The sequence below is a fragment of the Salarias fasciatus genome, chromosome 20, assembly GCF_902148845.1.
Source record: "Salarias fasciatus chromosome 20, fSalaFa1.1, whole genome shotgun sequence".
In the NCBI taxonomy this organism is placed as follows: domain Eukaryota; kingdom Metazoa; phylum Chordata; class Actinopteri; order Blenniiformes; family Blenniidae; genus Salarias; species Salarias fasciatus.
The window spans coordinates 14059933-14081147 of record NC_043764.1 but is presented as its reverse complement, the minus strand read 5'-3'; the positions used below and the strand labels follow the sequence as shown (position 1 = coordinate 14081147).

The window sequence follows — 21215 nt, the reverse complement described above, 5'->3', positions numbered from 1 at the left end:
TTCACTATAATAACGTCACTCAGAAACTACTGTTTACACAAAAGTCACAAAGTCCTTTAAGAATTCAAAATAAGCAGAATTTCCATATAAGATAAAATGCAATTCAAAACAACATGATACAATAAAAATCAGTAAATATAGATCATGGGATTTTGCAAAAGGTGTATGAGGACAATTCTTCCAGCAGGTCTTTACACAGTGATGAGGCTGAGAAGTAAAAATATTTTTTGTCACGGGTGTCCAGAGGCCTCGTTTGACTAAATTCAGATTTAGTTTCCACTTAATCTATTCAGATTCTCCTGCATAATTCCCACAGTTATCATTAATGTTCTGACGGAAAACCAAGCGAATATACCTACAGTCCTTCAACTTTTTCCTCTGCTATTTTAAACATTGACAGAGTAACAAGAGGAGGAAAACTTAAAAGTTTCCAAATGAACCCTCTGAAAGGCTGCTGCCCGCTCCGAGAGCCCTGAAATCAGTTAAAGCAGAATCCTTAAAACACGTCAGAGTCAATAAGGCCTTGACGAGCGCGTGCAAAAACAGGGGGACAAATAACTCTAAGAAAATATGCGTAACGATATTCATCTCGCTGCACTTTTGGTGTATTTTGATCACAGTCAAGGTTAGAGAATAAAAGAAGAAAACATTTGAGTGGGAAGTTTGTTTGGTGAGATGCACGGAAGCCCGAGACAACCCAACATGTTACAAAAGAGCGAGAAATGACAGGGCCACAGGTTAGAGCGCTTCACAATAATAGCATAAATGGTTTGATTAATTCACTCTGGCACGCCCCTCCCCCACAAAACAAAAAAAGTTTCAGTGAAAGAGTGGCCACATGCTGCACAAAATAAAAGCTAAAAGCATTTATTCATGTGTTCAGAATGCAGAGTGCCACAGAGCCATTTATTTCAAGCCAACATTTTATCAAAACATGCTGAGATATCACTAATAATAGCTTGATTTAATGTGTCAAAAAAAATCATTCAGTTTGAAAAAAAAAGTACAGTTCATGTTTGATCCTTTTGTCCTCTCTCTTATCAAGGCATCCTGGCTCGTTCTGAAAAACACATTTCCTCTATCATTTGATCTGTGTAATTGCTGGAGGGAGTCGATCAACACGTCTCAAAAGAAGACTGGAGATTTTGCTTGTTTGAGTTATTTTACCTGACAGAGTGTTACCCAGAGATCTGTGCATGTCTATTTCCACCTTTTAACTTAAATAATAATAAGCTGTCATTTAAAACAAAGACTTGTCAGGTGGATGCCTTAAAATCTACAGCACATCCATCTTTCTTTCTTTACCTATTAGGGTTGGACTATGTCTGGAGACACCCCGAACTGCTTGTTGGTGCATCACAAAGCAAACCACAAACACTCACATTTACACCTACAGGCAATGTTTGAGTCGCCAATTAGCCTGAAATGCATGTTTGTGGAGAGAGTGATTACCATGTTTACTTTCTGTCTGTGTTATGATTGATTTAACAGGTGCTACATTTGTCCAGTCCGCTGACTTTTCCCTTCTTTTTATTGATTTTATTTGATCTTCATATTATCAGGAAAGCAAATTGCTTCTCAATAATTTCAGCTGATCTAAAATCAATATATTTAGAAAAAAAAAAAAATCACAGGTGTGCAGTGAGTACAGAAAAACAAGAGGTCAATCATCTCAAAGATGATCACGATCGGTTGTGTTGCCTCTGGAGACTACAAATAATCCGCGAGGCAGGTTAGTTGTTGCAGAGCCCATCTTTCACTTGTCGCCGTGCAGCTGGGAGCCTGCCTGGCTGCCATGTCCTCAAGCAACTCACTCTCCAGCAGCCCGCCTCTCCCCAGAGGGGGCAGACATGAAGGAAAACTCCCTACAGGAATCAATAAAATATCACAGCGCTAAAAACAAATCCCCTCGTGGTAACAAGGCAGCTACTGCTTGCTGAACTAATAATTAATTTGGCCTGGTGTTATCAAAGTTATTGCCAACATGCAAAAACCATTAAGCCTCATGAGCACAGAATTAATATTGCATGATATGAAACAGTCGCTACCCTCTGATTCTCGATGCTCGGAGTTTATATGACAAAGGGAGGATAGTCACAACCATTACAATGTGTTGGGATTTCTGCACCGAGGAGTAATTTGTCAAAGAAAGTAGCAACACTGAATAAACATTCAGTGCCTGTAGGAGAAAAGTGTTATTGACAACTCTAATGGATGCAAAGCAGAAAATGCTACAGCTTCATCTTTGTTTTTTACAAAGACAAGGCTCCAGTGGAAAAATCTCTTTGCAGTTCATTTCGCCGAACAGGAAAGGTCACGCCAATCTGATCGAATTATATCCCAACAATTTGTGATGTTATCTTTCAGCGAAATCCCGACTACATTTGTCTCCTTAGAAGCTAATTACCCCCATCAATGCATTGCTTTGCCTTGCAAATCCTCCCTCGCAGCCAACACCTAATCCTTTAAACTGCACATGGGGTGGTAATGGGTGAACGCTATAGTGTTTTAATGTGGCCAGTTCGGAGGGAGAACTTGAACACTGCGCTGTGAAAAATCCCTCCAAGGCAGCGTGGACCTCCTAAAATGATCAAAAATGACCTGTGTCACTTTAAAGGCTGGAAGAATTAAAACGCATTACTGTGCCCGCTCCCCGCGGAGCCGGGGGTATATTCTCCTAAGTGAACTGAGGGCTTCCTTTGTAATGGCCTATAACAAAGAGTTATGGATATGAGATGTCACAGGGATAAGGCTCGCCATTAAACTGTGCAGTAGCCTATGTCAGGCTTCCTCCTCAGCAAAGCTACAAAAGGACGGCGCAAGATAAAGATGTGAGGGGCATTATCCATCTGAAGCGCTTTCACTTTGTTCCCGTTTCTCTTAAAGGTTGCCCTGGAGCAATTAAGGTATTGGCAAAATTTGTGGGGTACATAAAAGCTGGAACAGTGTGATATAGTAAACAGGCACTTTACTTGAACCTTACTGGCCGGCGTCAAAGTGAGCTACTGGTTGTAATCTAAAAGCCTGCTCTGTTTCTCCACGGTGCAACAAAACCAGGAGGGTGTAAATGAAGATCATTATTTCAACCACTTACGAAGGATTGCATAATTAAGTCAGTATATTACCAGGAACTGCAGTATTCCCATGCACTGAGTATTTCAGTCACTCCTGACGCTCTCTCTCACTCTGCTCTGGCAGCTGGAGAGAGGCTCTCGCTGTGTTAGTGTCAGGTTTATAAAATGGTTCGTATTATATGATGGAGCAATACCATCCACTTACCCTAACAATCCGACACACGGCGGCTCAACGTAAAGGTAATATTTCTAAAAGCTATCTCCTGTATGCAATTGCTGGCAGTGGTCAGCAGCACAATTAAATTAGGGTAAGCACTTTATCGTTAACCTCAGAGTTGCCCGGATAAGTGCACGGTGGCCCTCATCCTGTTACACACGCCCGTGATATGAGCTGACGCAGGTACAGCACATGCATGATTTCATTAACTAATCAGATCCCTGCCTTGTTCTTCGTTGATTTGTTTTCTTATACTCCAGATCCTTGAAAACATTATCCCTGGAAGATTAGAAGGAATTATTGGTCCTTCCGTTGAGCCAGTGGGATGGATTAGTGTTGTGCCACAGCTGTAATAGCATTGGTAACAGCCCCATTTCAATATGGAGGGAAGTAAAACGCTAACGAGCCAGGAACGCGGGAATAGGCTTGCCAGAGATGCTGCAACGATGTCAAAACCTAACGTCTTGCATGCGGCACGCACACTTCAGGGCAGGGCTGTAACATTAAATCTCATAAGGGAAATCTCCCCTTTATGGGCACGATTGATAATGCACGTTGCAGAGAATGTATGCAATTCCCTCTCTGTGCTTTTAGAGGATGATAAATCTGCAAGCTTCGCCCAACGTTTAGCAGGTGTCTGCAACACACGCCACACCGGTGCTGAATTTGCTGCACGCTCACAAATGAAATATCTCAAACGTTCTTAGCCGGGCATTGTTATTAACAATCTCCGCGCACCTTTAGTTTCCCCAACATGCCGTCTGGCAGGTGGAGGGGAGACACGACTGAACCTGCAGCACCCCCTCTGTGGTGAGGATAGATATCCCAGGGGTTAGATGTGGAAAAGCTGCTGAGCCAGTCGAACAATTAATCCCACATCAAATGAGAAACGCGGAGCCCCACTCCATCACCGCGCGCCAGCAGGTGTGCTTTGCCTCCTACCGCCACATTCCAGAGCAAAGTAAAGACGTTGTGGCCCAGGAAGTCAGTGATTTCTGGAGAAAATATTGTGCGTTTGAGAGATCGTTATAGCTCACCTGGAAATTAACACTCAGAGAAAAGTACCTAACCTGGCAGAGCAACAATTAAGGTGCAATCACACATCAGGCGGTTTCAGTTTCGTCCCATTTAATCATGCTGAATGTTTGGGGCTTGGGAGAGAGCTGTGGAAATCGAACAAATATGGCGACATTTCAGAAAAGCTCTATATTTCCTGTGACTGTGTGTGTGCAGCAGACTTTGTGTTTGAACAGATCGCTCAGCCTTGCGTTGAAGAATGGCCAATCAAAGGAAGGCCACGTTGTCTAAAGCTGCCGTGCACCGAATCTGCATCAGTGTGAGAACAAACAGTATAAATCCCGATCAGCGACTCGCGACATACGGCGCAACTTCCTAGACCGGCATTATGTCTTCAGGAGGACAATTGGTTTTTCTTGTCTGATTAACGTTTGTTTTTCCTCTTCCACCTCGTCTTCAGCACACAGAGGTATTGCATTGATCTGTACTTAACCTGATTTCTAATAAAACAAGGTGTCCGGCCGGTTCCCCCGGTGTCACCAGCACTATCGCAAGAGAATGTATGTTCAGCAGCCGTCCATCGATCAGTGCTTTTGGGGATTTCATCCACTTCTTCCATGTCTCAATGGTGGGTCTGGATCATCGTGTGCCTCGTGCTCTAATGACCCTCCAGGCCTTACACGGCGCTAATGAGCTGATGGATCAGCGCATCGATCCATGTGCCGCAGTCTAGGAACGCCCAATTACCTTAAGTAAACAGTGCAGAAACCAGGTCTGAGCAATGCCACAGGAGCAACGCACAATGCAGCTCAGGGAAGAAATGTAGATAGCAGGGGGAGAGTGCTGGAGCGAGGAACGTGTTATGCAATTCAAATTGTATTGTGTCACACTGTGATTCTGCTCTTTGCAGTTTGTCACCATGAATATCAAGTAGGGAAAAATAAAATAACAAGTCGATGAAATGCTGCGCTGCAAGTAGAGCAGACAAACTAAACAACTGTGCTCCCGCACACAATGCGTTTACAGCTCCGTGGAAAGAAACCCGGGTTACCTGTGGCTCTCTCTCAGGGCTTCCTTCCCCTTTCTCCAGGAGATCACGCCCCGAGGAGACATCCTCGGCTTGCATTCGATCAGGACATCGCCGCCCTGGCGAGCCAAAGTCTGCGCCTTCAACAAGTTCTGGGAGAAGTCCGGAGCGATGGCTGATGGGGCGAGCGGAGAGAGACAGATGTGAATATTCGTGAGGGAGATGGAGGAGGGGGGGAGAAAAAGAATCGAGAGGTTTAATTTACTGACAGAGAAGAGGAGCCGGATGAGCGAGGGGAGTAGAGCTGCTGCGGAAGAGAATGGAGGAGCTTCCTAAAACATGCAGGTCACTCCATCCATTAGGCAGGTCACCCCCCCCCCCCCAACATCCTCTCTCTACACACATACACACACATGCAGACAGACTCTAATGCACCTATAAATGCAAAGTGGGCAGACATGGTACATCAAGAACACATTTTATGAACAAAGAATGGTAGTTTTTTTATTTCCAATTCCATGAATTTTCCTTAGAAAGACATTATGCGTCGAGAATTAAGCCATAGGGCTTCCAAGCAAGAATGGGGGAATGTAAAACGAGAAGGAGACTTTGTTGCAGCTCCTTTAGGCCTTAATTACTAAGGCGCCGTCGTCTGGAGCTGTTTTGTATGCACACCGACTCAGCAGAAAGCTCTTCAAAGCGAATGCACAGCCTGGCGCCAGCGACACGGCTGAGCACCTGCCAGCGTACGCCGGCGCACGTGCACACACACCAGTACACAAGATGCTACACATGTACTCAGGCACACAATGCACACCGCACTTATAACTTGGCACTATAAAGCCAGTATTTTTTTTCCCAGCCATACAGCAGGTATTTATCAGACATCAGTCTTTTTTTCCTCACATGCGTGGAGCTCATATGAACACAAAGGTCAAGTAGGAGTTACGGTTTCTCAGAAATCTGCTCATAATGTTAAAGGAAAATACAGATTTAAGCAGACCCTTTAATCAATTGGGCAGGGAGGGGGCACGTTTAACATGAATAAGAAGTGTCTATCACATTTTATTCCTGAGATTAGAACCTGATTAAGATATAAATTCCTTAAAAACATTTAAAACTGTTCGTTTGCAAATTTTTGGAGTTTCAGTGTTGTAGCCCACATTTATTTATTTTAACAGAGACAACTGTTGCTTTAATATCTATGTTTATTCACCAAACAAATGACCAAAATGTGATTGAATAATCCTTATGTGCTTCAAATACAGACATATTGAATACCTGTTATTGACAGGGCAATTACAGGTAGTTCACCTTTGAATTGTTTTGAAAAGATCAGTTTTCTTTTTGATTACAGACAGCCTTTCTGCTTTTAATTTTAGTTGAGCCCAAATTTCTGGCTCCACTTTTAGTCCTCAATCTAGTAGCTATGAATTCATAAGCAATGACTATCCCAGTAAGTTGTTTTCCTTCGAATTTTGTCAGATCATTTTCTGCTTCAATAATACTTTACAACAGAGCTGCAAAATCCATAAAGCTTTTGTTTGACTGTCAAGCATTTGCAGCCCCATAACTTCTAATATACATCAGGATGAAGTAGATGAGAGTTGATGGTGCATCAATTTTTCCCTCCCACACTGACTGATCTGTTTTTAAGCCTGTGCATGTACGGCCGGTCATTTCAAGCTGCCAAGTGGCTCTGCGAGCTGCATCAGCTCTGCCTGCATACAGGAAGTCCTTTAATGTTGTGCTGCCAATCACAGTTATTCGTGTTTCAGAAGACAAAGCATCTCAAGCTGCTGCAACATGAGGTTAAGTGGCTTTGACAGACTCAGACCTTTACTTTTTGTTTTAAAAATGCATTTGTGTCAAACTGTCACAACAAAGTGCTGCGACTGAGGTTTTCTTTTGTCCCTGTAAGCGTTTGCATTTAATTTCTACAACAGTAAATCGGCGCCATGTATGAATTAATCTTCTATAGATGAGCAACACATTGTTTCATTAGGAGAAGGTTGTAGTTCAATTATCTCAGCTTCCTAAACCTCAGAAAACTCATACTAAGCATGATTTTTTTTTAAAATCTTGATACAGCTTTCATAGTTGTGAACTTTAAATGAACATATGGAGATACAGTCATTGTGAACATGCTTTACTGAAAACAAATATCAATTTGAAATCTATTAATTATTTGATAGCAGTAATTTGCAAACACTGCAAAATTCAATCATTTTCTATCAAGTCATGGAACCTGGAGAATTTAATATAGGGAGATCTCCTGCTTGGATCAATGCATATAATTAATCTTTTTCAAGCAAACCAGTCAGTTCAACTTCGACAGCATTCATTGCAGGTCAATTCTTTCATTGTGAAAGATTTTGAACGGTGTGTCCTTGTCCTAAAAATATGAAAGAAAAAGTTGCTTTTTTGAAGAAATGTGAATCTTTTGGTAATCGAGCTGCCAAAATCGTAGACGTCGAGCAGATACTCTGTCATAATCGTTGTGGATGTAAGACAGGTACAGTTGACCTGGTTGTGTGTATTCTGAGGAATCAGCACGCCGTCTTACCGATGACCCGCAGCTCGGCGTTGGTGAAGATTCGGCCATGCTTGTTCTCCGCCACACACTGGTACATGCCGACGTCGGCCAGATTCAAGCTGCTGATCGTCAGCAGTCCGTTATTCACCTGAATTCTGTCCTGCTGAACACAAACACACACACACACACACGTATTTAACTTCAGAGAGGGAAGCAGCCATGTAAACCTGATACCAGACACTGAAAAGGTTCAGAGAGTTCGGAGCTGCAGCAAAAGGTGTGTGTTCGGTTGCCTTGAGGCGTGAAACTCACCCTATTCCAAGGTTAACAACTAATCAAGATGATTTTAGTGTTTAGCGACGCACTGCTTGCTCTTAAAGTACTTACAGCCACTGCTTTTATCAGTTTTTCTTGTGATAACAACTACATTAGCGGCATGTGGACTTGTCACAACACATTTTTTCTAAACATGCAATTTATCAGATAATAATTTGCTAACTAAATTCAGCATTTAATCTTTTTAATTATTTTTTTTTTATGTACTTGCACTTTTTCCTATTAAAATACATGTTTAACAGTCTCGTTTCCTCCTCCATCTACGCTCACCTCAATGAAATATTCACACAGGACAAAAGAGCTCATCGTGTCGGCATTTCTGCACCGTTGGATGATGATTTACTGTAATCATGTGGAGACTACAGCAGTGACACAACGACAGGCAGGAAAAAATCGTGAGGACATTAAAACTACCAATTATTTCTTCACCTTAGGACATTTTATGTTTTTTACTTAGTGGCGTTACTGTATTTTCAATGGTTGTTATCATCACTGCTTTTTTTTTTAATATATATATCTATGAGTCACAGACAGGAAAAAGGTCAATACAAATCGTGTTACTTCTCAGTTAACTACTGAGTCTTTAACTATGTTCTCATGGCATCTTGTTTGGAGCTGCACTTAGACTAAATTGGCCTGACTGCAGCCCCAGGGTGGATATAAAGTCATGTAAAATTTTTAGTTTGTGTTGACTTTAAACTCCGTGGACCACTGCCCTTTAATCTACTTGCATTTTTTAAAGATGCTCTGCCTTCAAAATGTGTCATACCTTTTTATAGGAAACTGTACAAACAGTCCAATTAGTGCAATAACAAGTAGGTATACTATATGATAATGGAATTATGGACTAGAACCACTTAGAGGTGGGTAATTAGGTCTATATATGGACATTTTAAGTACTACAACAGCAAGTGTGTTCATACTGATAAATGACCTGATTTAAATCAAGCTTTAGCCACAGTTTTTTTTTTCTCTCTCCGGGGGTGTGATAATTGAAACAGTGTTAATTTTCTGTGTTCCCCCAGGCCCACAGTGAGTAGATGTAACCCCCCTCTGCTTAGCATGGCACTGAGACATTATCAAAAGATGGCTGGAACCAAACCTCAGAGGATTCGGTCAGGACTGCAGCACGCAGCATTTTTTTTTTTCTACTCCAACAACTATCACAGAGAGTTGGGAGGCAGAGAGAAAATACTCAGCATGTGACGGTGTTTAAAAAACAGAAAACAAGCAATCTGAGGAACACCTACACACAGTACATCAGAAAAATAAAATAAAGTTTGTCCTTCACCACAGCTACGACTTTCTGCCTTCTTTTTATAGTTATGTCAATTTAAGTGTGGCAGCACTCATTGTTCTTGCCCTTGATCTTTCCATTGAGTGTCGCTGGACCTTTTAATGTCAGTGACAAAGCAGTCCAGAGGGTCCCGCCGTCAGTCTGTCCGTCGTCAGGAATCATTACAGCCATCGCCACTTGAAAAGACAAGACGCGTCCCTTAACGCCAGCCGGCCGGTCGCACCGCCCGGGATCTTCAAATGGAGTTCTTTCCGAGGCGCCGCTCACAGGACGGACGCGTGGTTGATCTGGAGCTGATGCCACCGCCAGAGGGGGGGTCCTGGGTGTGTGCGGATGCAGCGGTTTCCAAGTGGAACTCCGCGAGCACCCGGGGATTTTTGGCTAGCAGGGCGTGCTAACATGTAGGCTCAAAGGAAAAGAGGCTATAAAGAGAGGAGGAGAGCCAGTGGCAGCGGAGGCTCTGAATAGATGATAGATGGTCCTTTTCAGGTTATGCAGTGCAGTGGCCCAGAGGGACGAGTCAGATGAATGCGATGTGCGTGAGTGCACGAGCCGTTGCCACACTTTGCCACTGCCCTGTTGAGAAACCCTCAGAGACTCAGTGGCGGCTCCATCCTAATCTCTTTAACGCGGGAGAGAAATGGTGGAACTCAGCTGCTTTATAACCATCTTTAATTACGCTGGACTCCTCTCTGATACCAGCAGTGTATCAAGCTGTAAAAACGCAAGTCACGGCGCTCGATGGTTCCTCTGGATGTGAATATTCGATCGCTTATTGAAGTAGGTGAACTGAGTGTACGTAACAACAACAGAGTCTCTGCTGATGGCAGGTCGTGGACTTTGGAGGTCGAATGTAGGAAAAACACACTCACATGTATAGGTAAAGGGTGACTGGCGTTTGGGTTGTGTGTGTGTGAGTGTGTGTGTGTGTGTGTGTGTGTGTGTGTGTGTGTGTGTGTGTGTGTGTGTGTGTGTGTGTGTTGGGGGGGGTTGTTAGAGAAAAATACAAGCATGAGTGGGTCCTTGTTTCGTCGGGGTGACATTTTGAAGTGACAGGCCTCCTCTGTGCCATTTAATTCCCTTGGAGAGAGCCCAAAATGAGGCAGAGGAAGAGAGAAGGAAAACGGGTGGAAAAAGGCTTGAAAGGGAGCAAGAGAAAGTGACCGACGGAGGTATACAGAGAGAGAGTGGGAGACAGAGAGGGAGGGGACTGATCCATTCTAATGAGGAATAACAAATGGCCCCCTTGGCCTTCTTCTCCGTCTCCCTCTCTCTCTACATTGCTGACCTTTGGGTTTGGAAATTGATTTACTGTAGCCGCGGTTGACGGTGGCATTTTGAAAATGGTAACACCCCACCTCATTAATATAGCCCCATGTACGGTGAATATGTTACCTTGGCCACCTGCCAAAGGAATTTTTACAATGTTATTTACAAATCAATAAGGGAGATGCGCAAGGTGGAGCGATGAGGGTTTCCTGTGGTTAAAGATGTGTGGCAAATAGAAAAGGTGACCTTTGTCAGCCCTTCAGAATGAACTAAAATAATGGACGGAAGTGTTTGTGACAGTGAGGCCTACTTATGCAGATTAAAATTTGAGTGGCTGCACATAAAAGATTTGTTCGTCACTACTTCTGCGTCTTAATGGCAAAGCACTTAGTGCGAAACCCAGTAATCTTCCTCGGCGCACGTGCATTAACATTCGGCTCTCTAATTAAAGTGCCGCAGATTTTGGGTATTATCTCGGCTCTCCATCTAAGTTCCAGAAAACAAAAGCCACCTGCCCCCTTTAAACACATGTCCAACAAAACAGCAACAGTCCAGTTTTGGGCTCATTACCCAACCAAACACAGCCGCGATCTGCGACTGTGATTCACTGGAGCCAGTCTTTTTAGGCAGAAAGCACACTCACTTCAGCAGCACAATAACACAAAACAAGGCAAATTGCCTAAATGTGAAATGCACTTTGGATGATAAGGCATTTTTCACCCTCCCGAGAGAAAAGAGACTTAATGATAAAATTGAGAGTAGCAGATAGGAGAGATTGAGCACCGAATTGTCGGCAAAGTCCCCGGTTGATGACAGGCAGAAAATGGCATCACTTTGGCTTCCGTGTGAAAACACATACAAACACCCTGCTTCAACACACACACACACACACACACACACACACACACACACACACACACACACACACACACACACACACACACACACACGCACTTCTTTTTCATGCCAGATTTAGTCCCTAGGAAATACAGCCATTTCAAAGTGACGTGTTCTTGCCAAGTACAATCCTATGAGTTGGAGGCAGTTTTTGCTCCCAAAATGAATCCAACAAATAGTGCAGTCCCACATTATGCATCCTTTACATAAGATGGGTCTGAATCAACTGTAGTTATATCATCTTTCATTGTGTCCTCAAAATTATGCTCATCTGCGATCGTAGAAGTGCTTCAGGGGTTGTTTGTCAGAATCATTTTTTTCTACTCAAAGCAAAAGCCGAGCAAATTGAGCCTTTCAGCAATCGTACCATTCACTAACCACTGTAAGACTTTGTAAGACGTTGATTAACAGCAAATCTTATGACGGTGTGTTCCGAGACCCTCTCATAGCCTCTAGCTCAGACCTGCACAACCATTAATGAAAGTAAAAATATGCATGACATTTCTACAACCGCTCAAAATATGGCCTGCAAAGGAAAACATGCATCGCGGTGGAACAAAAGCTCCGGGGCGGATTTCGATCAGCAGGCGATTTGCACGACCAAAATTCAGACCAATTGAGTGGTTTTGAAACTCAGTCCCTATTGGATTAGTGTAATTAAATCTGTTCGACAACAATCCCCATTATTTGGCAAAGCAATTTGAAAAGGTGGTAAACACTCTTGACTGATTATCTGATCGTGTGACGGCACCTGGCACAATTGTCTCAGCTTTTACTTCCTTCTTTTCTTTTATTTTGCTGTTATTTTCCCCCCTTTGTTGTGCTTTTGGAGGCACAGTAGTGTATAATAAGCAGGAGTATTGCAAATGTCTACATTCATCTAACCACCTTCTATAGCTCTGTTACAAAAGTTCACAGATATCTGAAGCCAATTTAAGCCGACAAAGGGGCAAAATGCAAGGTAAACACTGAGCAGGCCAGTGAAGACAATCAATGAACCCAGGGGTTCTCAAAGTGTGGGAGGATGAACCCCGATCAGGAGTCGTCATTAAAATTTGCATAAATGTTGAAGTTGTTCCTTCTTTTTTTTTTTTTTTTTTTTTTTGCATGGCTTAACATTTTCAGGTTTAAAAAAAAAAAGAAGAACAATTGAACTAAATGTTCTTGTACTCCTTAGCAAAAAGAAAAAAGATGTGAGGGTGTGGCTGTTTAGATAACCAGGCTGTCATTACTTGTTCAAAATGGGCCATATGTGCAACAAGAGGGACAAAAACTAGTTTTCAACTTAAAAGAAGATTTCTCTAATACTAAATAGTGAAAAACTCAACCTTGTGACAACTTACCGATTTCACAAAATACACCTGGGACAGGTTATCAGTCTACAGGCAGATCTGCAATCGCTCCACTTGTATACACTTTGTCAACATTTACCAGAACATGCATGCCTTCGGGTTATGGGGGAAAGCAAGAGTACGAACAGAAAAGCAGAGAAAATGTACATTTCATCAATCGCCACACAGGAAGGCCCTGAACAAGAGAACTAAAAAAAAAAAAACAACCTCCATGGGGTCCAGGGACTCCCCGTTCTTCAGCCAGCGGTACGACGGCTTCGGTTTGGCGCTGGCTTTGCATTCCCACACCAGACTGTCATCAATGGTCTTCTGCACGTCCTGAGGCTTTTCAGTCAAGTGAGGTGCAGCTGTAAGGTCACGAAACACACACTGTAAACAAACAGCAGCACACCCAGCCAGTTCCCAAATAAATCAATGAGGCAACCAGGCGGGCGATTAGTTCATTAAAGAAGTGGCTAAAGACACAAATCATAAATCCACTTCCAATTAACCTGGATCTGACCTTTAGTTGGGAAATATATAAATGAAAACAGGTGTATGAGGTTAAGAAAAAAATCAACAGTGAATGATCCGAGACCAATCAGGTTTCGAAGTCCAGCAACAACCTATTGGTATTTTGTTCAACCAGTTTCTGCTGATAAGATCCTTTTATAGTAATGAAGATTCACAGGAAGCATATTTCTTATATAAGGCTAACATTTACACTGCTGTAATTCCTTTCCTTTTTCAATCAAACTGGTTAATGCCGTATTAGTCCCGCTTAATGACACTTAAAACATTAGAGGGCAGTTAATAAAAACTGCTCAATATTTCTGCTGGTGTCGTCCCGTCACATCAGTGACTACCGCCTTACCTCTGGCAACAGGGTAAGAAGATTTATGAAACCTGTGAAGTACCCACATAAATACAGGATGCCCCGGCAGGGTCAAGGGGAACGGCAGAAAAGGTGGGTGAGGCCGCCTTGTAGCTTGTCAACCTGCGTTACTTTGATAATATAATGATGTTAATAACAATAATAATGCAATTAATTTTCAGTATCCATGACACATTAAGGGTCAAGGACGTCTGAGCAGGGAAAAACACTCGCCTACACGCAGCGACTTAAAAGGTATTTCAGATGAAATTCAGTCTCTTTATGCATGAAACAAGTTCCCATAATATTACAGCTTCACTGTGTCTGTGGAATCTGTTTGAATTAACTGCAGTGTCTTGTACCGCACTCAGAAAAGGATCGGAACAGGATTTGCATTAATATTTATTACGACCCATCCATCTTCTTTACAGTTTTATTTTGGGACTGAGCCAATCCCAGCTGATGATTGGCAAAGGCAGGATACACCCCTGACAGGTCACCGGTTCATCACTGAGCAAACACACACTCCCTTATGAACTGTACTCAGTTAGCCCCACACTCATGTTTGTGGATGGTTGGAGGAAGCTGGACTGAGAAGAGAAAACCAGGTGTGTTCAAACTGCATGTTTGAACTGCTAAACATTTTTAAATTCCCAATGAAAATAAATTATCTTCTGATATAGATTAACAGCAATTTTTGGGTGGAATTGCATTGTCCTGTTTATTTAGTTGTCCCTGACTTCCCTGAAGTACATTTTAGTCCAGAGGAACAGATTCAGACTCAAAAATTTAATTAAAAATGTGGCTGAGAGGCAGTAAAATATACTATTTTGCCATTTTGCTGTTAGAAAAGGCTCTCCTTAATGTTCGGTGTGTGAAAAGTAAATACATTTCGGCATAATAAATACATTCGGTATTGAAAATGCATCACTACTGAGTAACAATTACTTCGCAGCGCCCAGTTAACAACATTACAAATGAGACGGTCAGAGATAACATAATGGAAGGGGAGAGCTCGCGCGAGCGGCTGCCGATTGTATCTGAGTCCATTCAAATGCGCTAAACTGTTGGACCATGATCTAATTTCTTGGATCCCCTGGAACTACAGAAGGACAATTAAGTGGGAAATCGAAAACAGGCCACCCTTTATTCTTACTGTGTCCGCACTGTTTGGTTGTCGCAAGTACCACGCCGCCATATTGATTCTCCTATTCTTCTATAGAGTTGATGGATGTCCCACAAGATCCTGTCTATGGGAGTTTAAAATGAGATTACAGATTTTTATCACCTGGCAGCCGGTCAGGCTGTGAGGCTTCGAAATGAGACAGGACTTAAATCTTACAAGGAGAGGCGCAACTTGCACACGGCCGCAGCGGAGGAGAGGTGCAGGAGGCCTTGCGACTGGAGCAGCTGAAACATTATGACCTTGTTTACAAAGCAGGCAGCACATCATCGGACGATTCCGCCTCGCTTTTAAGCCTTCCATACTGTCAACACCCTGTCTTGTGATGCTGTACTGCTTAAAGTAAAGCATGTTTAATCCACAGCCTACCTACAGGTACTGCGAGCATTTCATATTACCCACAGGTGCTGCAGAAAAAAAAAAAAAAGAAAGAAAAAAAATCTGTATTATCATATCAAAGGGATCCTTCTTCACGCGAAAGAAAAATCTGGATTTGATGATTTCAGTCAAGCATATTCCTACAGGGCCTCGTGGGCAGACATCTTCAATGAATAAACTGCAAAATAATGGAGAGAGGAACCATAAAAATCCTTCATCAAGGGCCATTAAAAGCTTTCTCAGAATATGGGCGATAAGTCCAGTGTTGGGGAGGGAGAAAAAAAAAAAAAAAAAATCGCCTCTCCCAGAGAGGCGGTGTAAATCTGTGCTCCGGCCCCGTGTTAGCCGCTGGGACAATAAAACGCTTGTCAGAAATGAACTACTGGTAATAGGTTAATTTACTGCCACATTCCACTATATGATGCAGTAATATATGAACTCTAATAAAAGCTACAGATTGCATGACAACAAATAAAACTTTTTGCCAGGCTCACACTGAGGTTGCACTTTTCCCCCCAGGATTTTCAATCACGCCGAACTTTGACGGGAGTTTAAATACGAGCGGAAGATTTGATGAGTCTACGCGGGCACATGATCTGCCAGGGAGACGTCTGACAGGCTGAACAAATGCAGTATTTCTTTTAATACCTCAAGACGAGAGCTGTGAAGTAAGGTGAGTTATCAGGGAGCCGATCCTCCTACTCACCGTAGAAAGACAGCTTCCCTTTAACCAGGTTCCTCCCTCTGCTGTTCTCAGCCACACATTCATACATCCCCGCATCCTCCTGCTGGAAATAGGGGATTTCTAAAACTCCGCTGGCCTTATTTATGTCCACCTTCCTGCCAAAAGAGGCTCCATCCACTCGTCTCCAGCTGATGGTTGGCACAGGGCTGAAGGCAGGGGAGACACAGCACACAGCAAGGGCAGGAAATGAAATATAATCCTGATTTATCTGTGGATGCCGGAGAGCTAAAGGAGCGTATACAATGTCAGCGGATAATGAGGAACATTGGAGACATTTGTCTATTTTCAATTAATATAAAGCATTAACTGGTGGGTGTTTCTTCTCTGTATATTCGGTGTTTACAGCACAAGGAGGAGTCATTTGAATCTGAAATCTTCTGCATTCAGAAGCGCTTCACGCCGTCTCCACGCATTACCATGCAGCTTCCTCTGGTATAGCAAACAACTAATGGTGAAGCTGTAATTGTGGTATAATAAGGCACAGTGGGACATACTTTCCGAGTGCAAAACATTCCAGTTTGACTGTTGAACTTTTAGCAACTGGGACGACTTCGGGAAACTGCACTTCGATCTTTGGCTCGTACTCGCCCATCACACCTAGGATGTCAGAGAGAAACACAGGAATGATCCCGTCAAACGCAAAGCGAAGCACGAGAAGGTCACCATGAGGCAAACTCAAATCATGCGGAAGCCAGCTGAGAAGTCACAGCTCTCAAGGTGATCTTTGGAGACGGTCGGCATTGTGAAGATGGAGGAAAATTGCCTTTTTTTCAGAAATATGGTGGACTGGAGGACGGTGGACTACTGGAAAAAAAAAAAAAAAAAAAAAAAAAACGAATGAAGAGGAATCCAAAACTGTCCTTTAGCGAGTCATTTTAAAAACATAAACGAGGTACAGGCTTAACATTTGTTTTCCATCTATACAATCAATAGCTAAAAGCAGAAAAAGTCTATCTATCTTTTCACCTATTATTAAACCAGGTTGTAATTATAATTTTTGCACTTAAAATTAAAAAAAAGCACTTTCAAAACATTTTAGAGATCAAAATTAAAATATTCCATGTATATGACACAAGTTGTGCCATTTATAGCTTTTCAAATTTAAGTCCAGGAAAGGATTATTCAATTGCTTTTCTACATCATATGAAGCATTGAGAACTGCTATTGAATAATAACTAACAGTAATAGTAACAATGACAATTATAATAAACTTTATCTATAAATTAGTTGCATTATAGTTTATAACTTTATCAATGTGCCTCACAGAAAAAGAAAAACACTGAACGAAATCAAAGATAAGATTTGAATTAATATGTAATTAAAGTAAAAGCAAGTAATATTTTTTTCTGTATGTGGGCGAAGCGTTTTTTCAGCTGTATTTTACGTGCACAGTGCATGTGGTTAAACATAATATTATAATCATACTTTTTTTACCAATATCCATGTCTTCAAGTTGAACACCTCCAATGCAAAACATTGTGAAGGCACAAAGCAGCATTAAACACAAGACATTACACAACTACTGAATCCTGCATTCAGTGAATGTCTTCGATTTACAGCGGACAGGTTGAAAAGATTCCCCTGCTTTGCGCTCAAAAAGATTTTTCATACCATCAACCCGCAAGACCAGGGGTGTCGGTGGTCCCTGAACGCTGGTTTTGGTCACCGTGTTGGTGACCACGCACGTGTAGTTGCCCACGTCCGACGGTTCCACTTTTGCGATGTAAAGGTTTCCCGTCTTCTGGGACACAAACCGTCGTGTGTCCTGGATGACAAAGGAAGGGTACTCGTTGAAAATCCAGGTGAAGGTGAGCTCTGTGAAGGAAAACAACGGAGCAGGAATGAGCATAAACCCGCTTTCTGTATATATGCGTCATCTTTTGTTATGTATGTGGGCTTCATCAGCAGCCTCATCACTTCCAGAGTGAGTGGATCCCTTCAGGGATAAAGCAATTAGTGGACCAGACTGAGTGCCAGGCTTCCATGATTAAAAACACAATTTATAATTGAAGAGCGATTACTCTTACTCACTCTTGGATAAATTCTCCTCATACAGTAAACGTTTTATGGGTCTATATGTTGAAGGGATGTGAATGAATTTTAATCTGCAACCACAGTTAGGGGCGTTTTGGAGCATTTCCTGCAAGAAGTGGGCGAGAACGTGAGGAGGAAAGTAGTCGTTGAATGACTAAGCAGGCATTCAGATGGAAAACAACCCTTGGTTAAGACAGTTAGAAGATAAATGTCGTGGCTGGTTCCAGTCAGACAAGAAATCCAATTAAGAAAAACCAGTCCGAGCTGTAAACCTGCAAATCTAAGAGCCTTACAGTCATCAAAACGTTTTACAGCAATGTAAAACGCAAATGACTAATGAAATTCGCCGATCTGATTTATGCTTCTTATAAACTAGCCTGTAACTATAAAATCACTTTATTTTCATTATCCCATTTTATTTTCATTTTATATTCCTTATTTTATTTTCCAGTTTTTCTTGGGATTTATCACTTAATAAAAACTAATTTAAAAACACAGTGACAGTGGGGGGGAAAAAGGGAAAGAAGACGCATCTGCCCTTGTGTTTGTCACACAGCAGCAGGGCAGCTTAAATCAAACCTTAAGCTGCAGCTCCTGCATAAAAAAAATCTGTATAATGCTCAATAAAACCAATGTATTGCAGATCATGTTATTCAGTATGGAAGCACCTTGTCTGCTATTCATCATCCATGATAACAAGCTTCTGGGAAACACTCCCAGTACTATCAACCAAATGGAGTGCAGTCAGAGAGGCTTTGCACTAACAATCAGTAACATTATAAAAAAGGAATGATGGTGTTTTGACATATTGACACAAGGATAGATTGCTGTGGACCATATTGCATCCCTGTCCCAAAAGCAATCTTGGCCGCTGGTAAAAACTTGTCTAAGCGATGACTCTGCACTACAGTACAGGGAATAATTGAGACGCGCGTCGGACACTCATCTACTGACTCAGTGTTCCTCACCTCTGCTCTTTGGGGGGTAAGAGGGTGTGTGGGCTTCGACACATTACTGCAAACCCAGCAAATCGCAAAAGTAGCATGAAATCTTCTCAACTTGTGTGTCCGAAATGTTTGCTAATTTACTCATTCGGCTTGGCGTGCTTTCACCCGCGGACGCCTCCGCCCGCCCTGCTGTCACCGGACTGTCCCGCCCCTCTGCTCCATCGTCCCTCACTAGAAATGCAACAGTTACACCCGACCAGATTGTCACTTGCACCTTCGTGCCAGTACTTTTCACCGTCCTTCTGTTTCCATACTGAAAAGCGGACTTTACTTTCTTGGTCTTTTTTTTTTTCTCCGTCGACCTTTGAACTTGCGTCAGACTGTTTGTTTCTGACTTCCTGCGTCGTGCTTTTAGGCCTTCAGATGTGACCCGAGACAGCTTGTGAGGGGCATGTGGAGCTGCTGCCCTTCATCAGACAAAGAGTGGCCGTTTGTTTGTGTGTGTGTGTGTGTGTGTGTGTGTGTGTGTGTGTGTGTGTGTGTGTGTGTGTGTGTTACACCAGCAGAGGACAATCTGACCTTGCGAGCAAACCAAGAACACAACAGGACACTAAGTCTGGACCTCTCAGTGAAATAACACCTGCCTCTCGGTTCAGTGCCAGGGACGCACTTACAGTTTCTTAAAGGTAGCAAATTCATGTAAAAACTCGTGTGTGACCTTCTTGTTCGTTTCATATGTGTGCTCACATGAAGCCATTGGGTTTTGGCAGTTGAAAGAATAACCTTGGAAATAAATTACTGCTCAGACACCGCAACAAAGAAGAATCATCTCCCTGGGTTTTCTCCCATTAGTGATTAATCTTTGATTTGTACTACACAACAGTTCTGCTAATAACTGTTTAGTGAGCTTTATCACTGCTTGAAAAACATGATTTCAGAAAATGCACATAAAAAAAGGAGTTGTGGTACATACAGCATCTCTGCCGATGCCCACCATCTATCTGCAGCATGTAATTGCTACCTGGCTGCTTCCTGGAGTGCAGTGGTGTGTGCTTTACCCTGCAGTGGTTTAATATAGAGTGTCTCTATCAGTTTAAACGAAGCATAATGTTTGGCACTATATTAAAACTAAACACTGAAACACAACACTGGAAATTGTTGGAAACAACTGATCAGGCTCTTAAAAATGCACTTGAAAATACACGTTACAGCTTAAACTCATGCTAAATATGAAGTGTATTTTTGTTTTGCGAAAAGCTTTTCTTGTGTTTTCACTCTTTGAGATATACAGATCAGAATCCTCTGGCTTTATTTTAATGAGCAGATATGAGAGTGGCATCAAATCTTCCTCTCTTCTAGCTGTTGGCGAGAAAATGAAAAGCTGCGTTTCCAAAATGTTGAGCAAATCCCTTAATGACCACCAATGTCTCTTCCAAGGTACACATTAAGAGGAGCTTCGTCTCAGCGTCGATGTGTCTCTCTTGTGGATACTGTCATGAACTCCACGCTCGCCTTGGTGACTTTTCAACCGTAACTTCCATCGAACCCACGAAGAGAACAGCTGTAATATCCTGCTCTCCTCTAAATAATACATAACTGCTCTCATCCTAACGCCCTCATGTATATTTAATGCCCGTTTTTGAAAACAATATCTTCCAAAGGTGCAAGGCACAACAAACTGGGACAACAACAAATAAGAGGTTACTAATTGGTTAGTTAAAGATTCATGGTGAGAAACAGGAAGCAGGAAATAGGAAGTGGAAAGCAGCACTGGTCGTAGCGGATGATTTGACTTGAGAGCATTCTGCCGATGGGCAGTAATGGCATAATGCAATCATGAGTGACAGTGAGTGGCAGATTTTCATTGCGGTTCCATTTAGCCCTTGTATAATGAACAGGCAGCATCAATTCCCCCCTTAATGATCTGAGGAGAGGGAAAAGAAATGGAACATGACAGGCCAAGGACATACCGAACGCAGAGTGGAGTTCTGTGCGAGTGTGTTATGTATCAAAGGGAAGTATGTGCACAACTTGTGTCGAAGTTTGTACTTAG

At 42.4% G+C, this 21215-nt stretch overlaps 1 protein-coding gene across 2 annotated transcripts in view; it reads right to left on the bottom strand.

Moving 5' to 3' along the window:
• cntn3a.1 (contactin 3a, tandem duplicate 1) overlaps positions 1-21215 on the bottom strand; it is a 74678-nt gene that overhangs the window by 16974 nt on the left and 36489 nt on the right. The window contains exons 6-11 of one of the 2 annotated variants that reach the window (XM_030119781.1): positions 17793-17996; positions 16676-16778; positions 16143-16327; positions 13230-13369; positions 7902-8034; positions 5360-5510 (exon numbers count right to left, since the gene is read on the bottom strand). In XM_030119781.1, the coding sequence (XP_029975641.1) occupies positions 5360-5510; positions 7902-8034; positions 13230-13369; positions 16143-16327; positions 16676-16778; positions 17793-17996 (916 nt within the window). The remainder of the gene's footprint in view (positions 1-5359; positions 5511-7901; positions 8035-13229; positions 13370-16142; positions 16328-16675; positions 16779-17792; positions 17997-21215) is intronic. The other variant, XM_030119782.1, reaches the window with a different exon arrangement.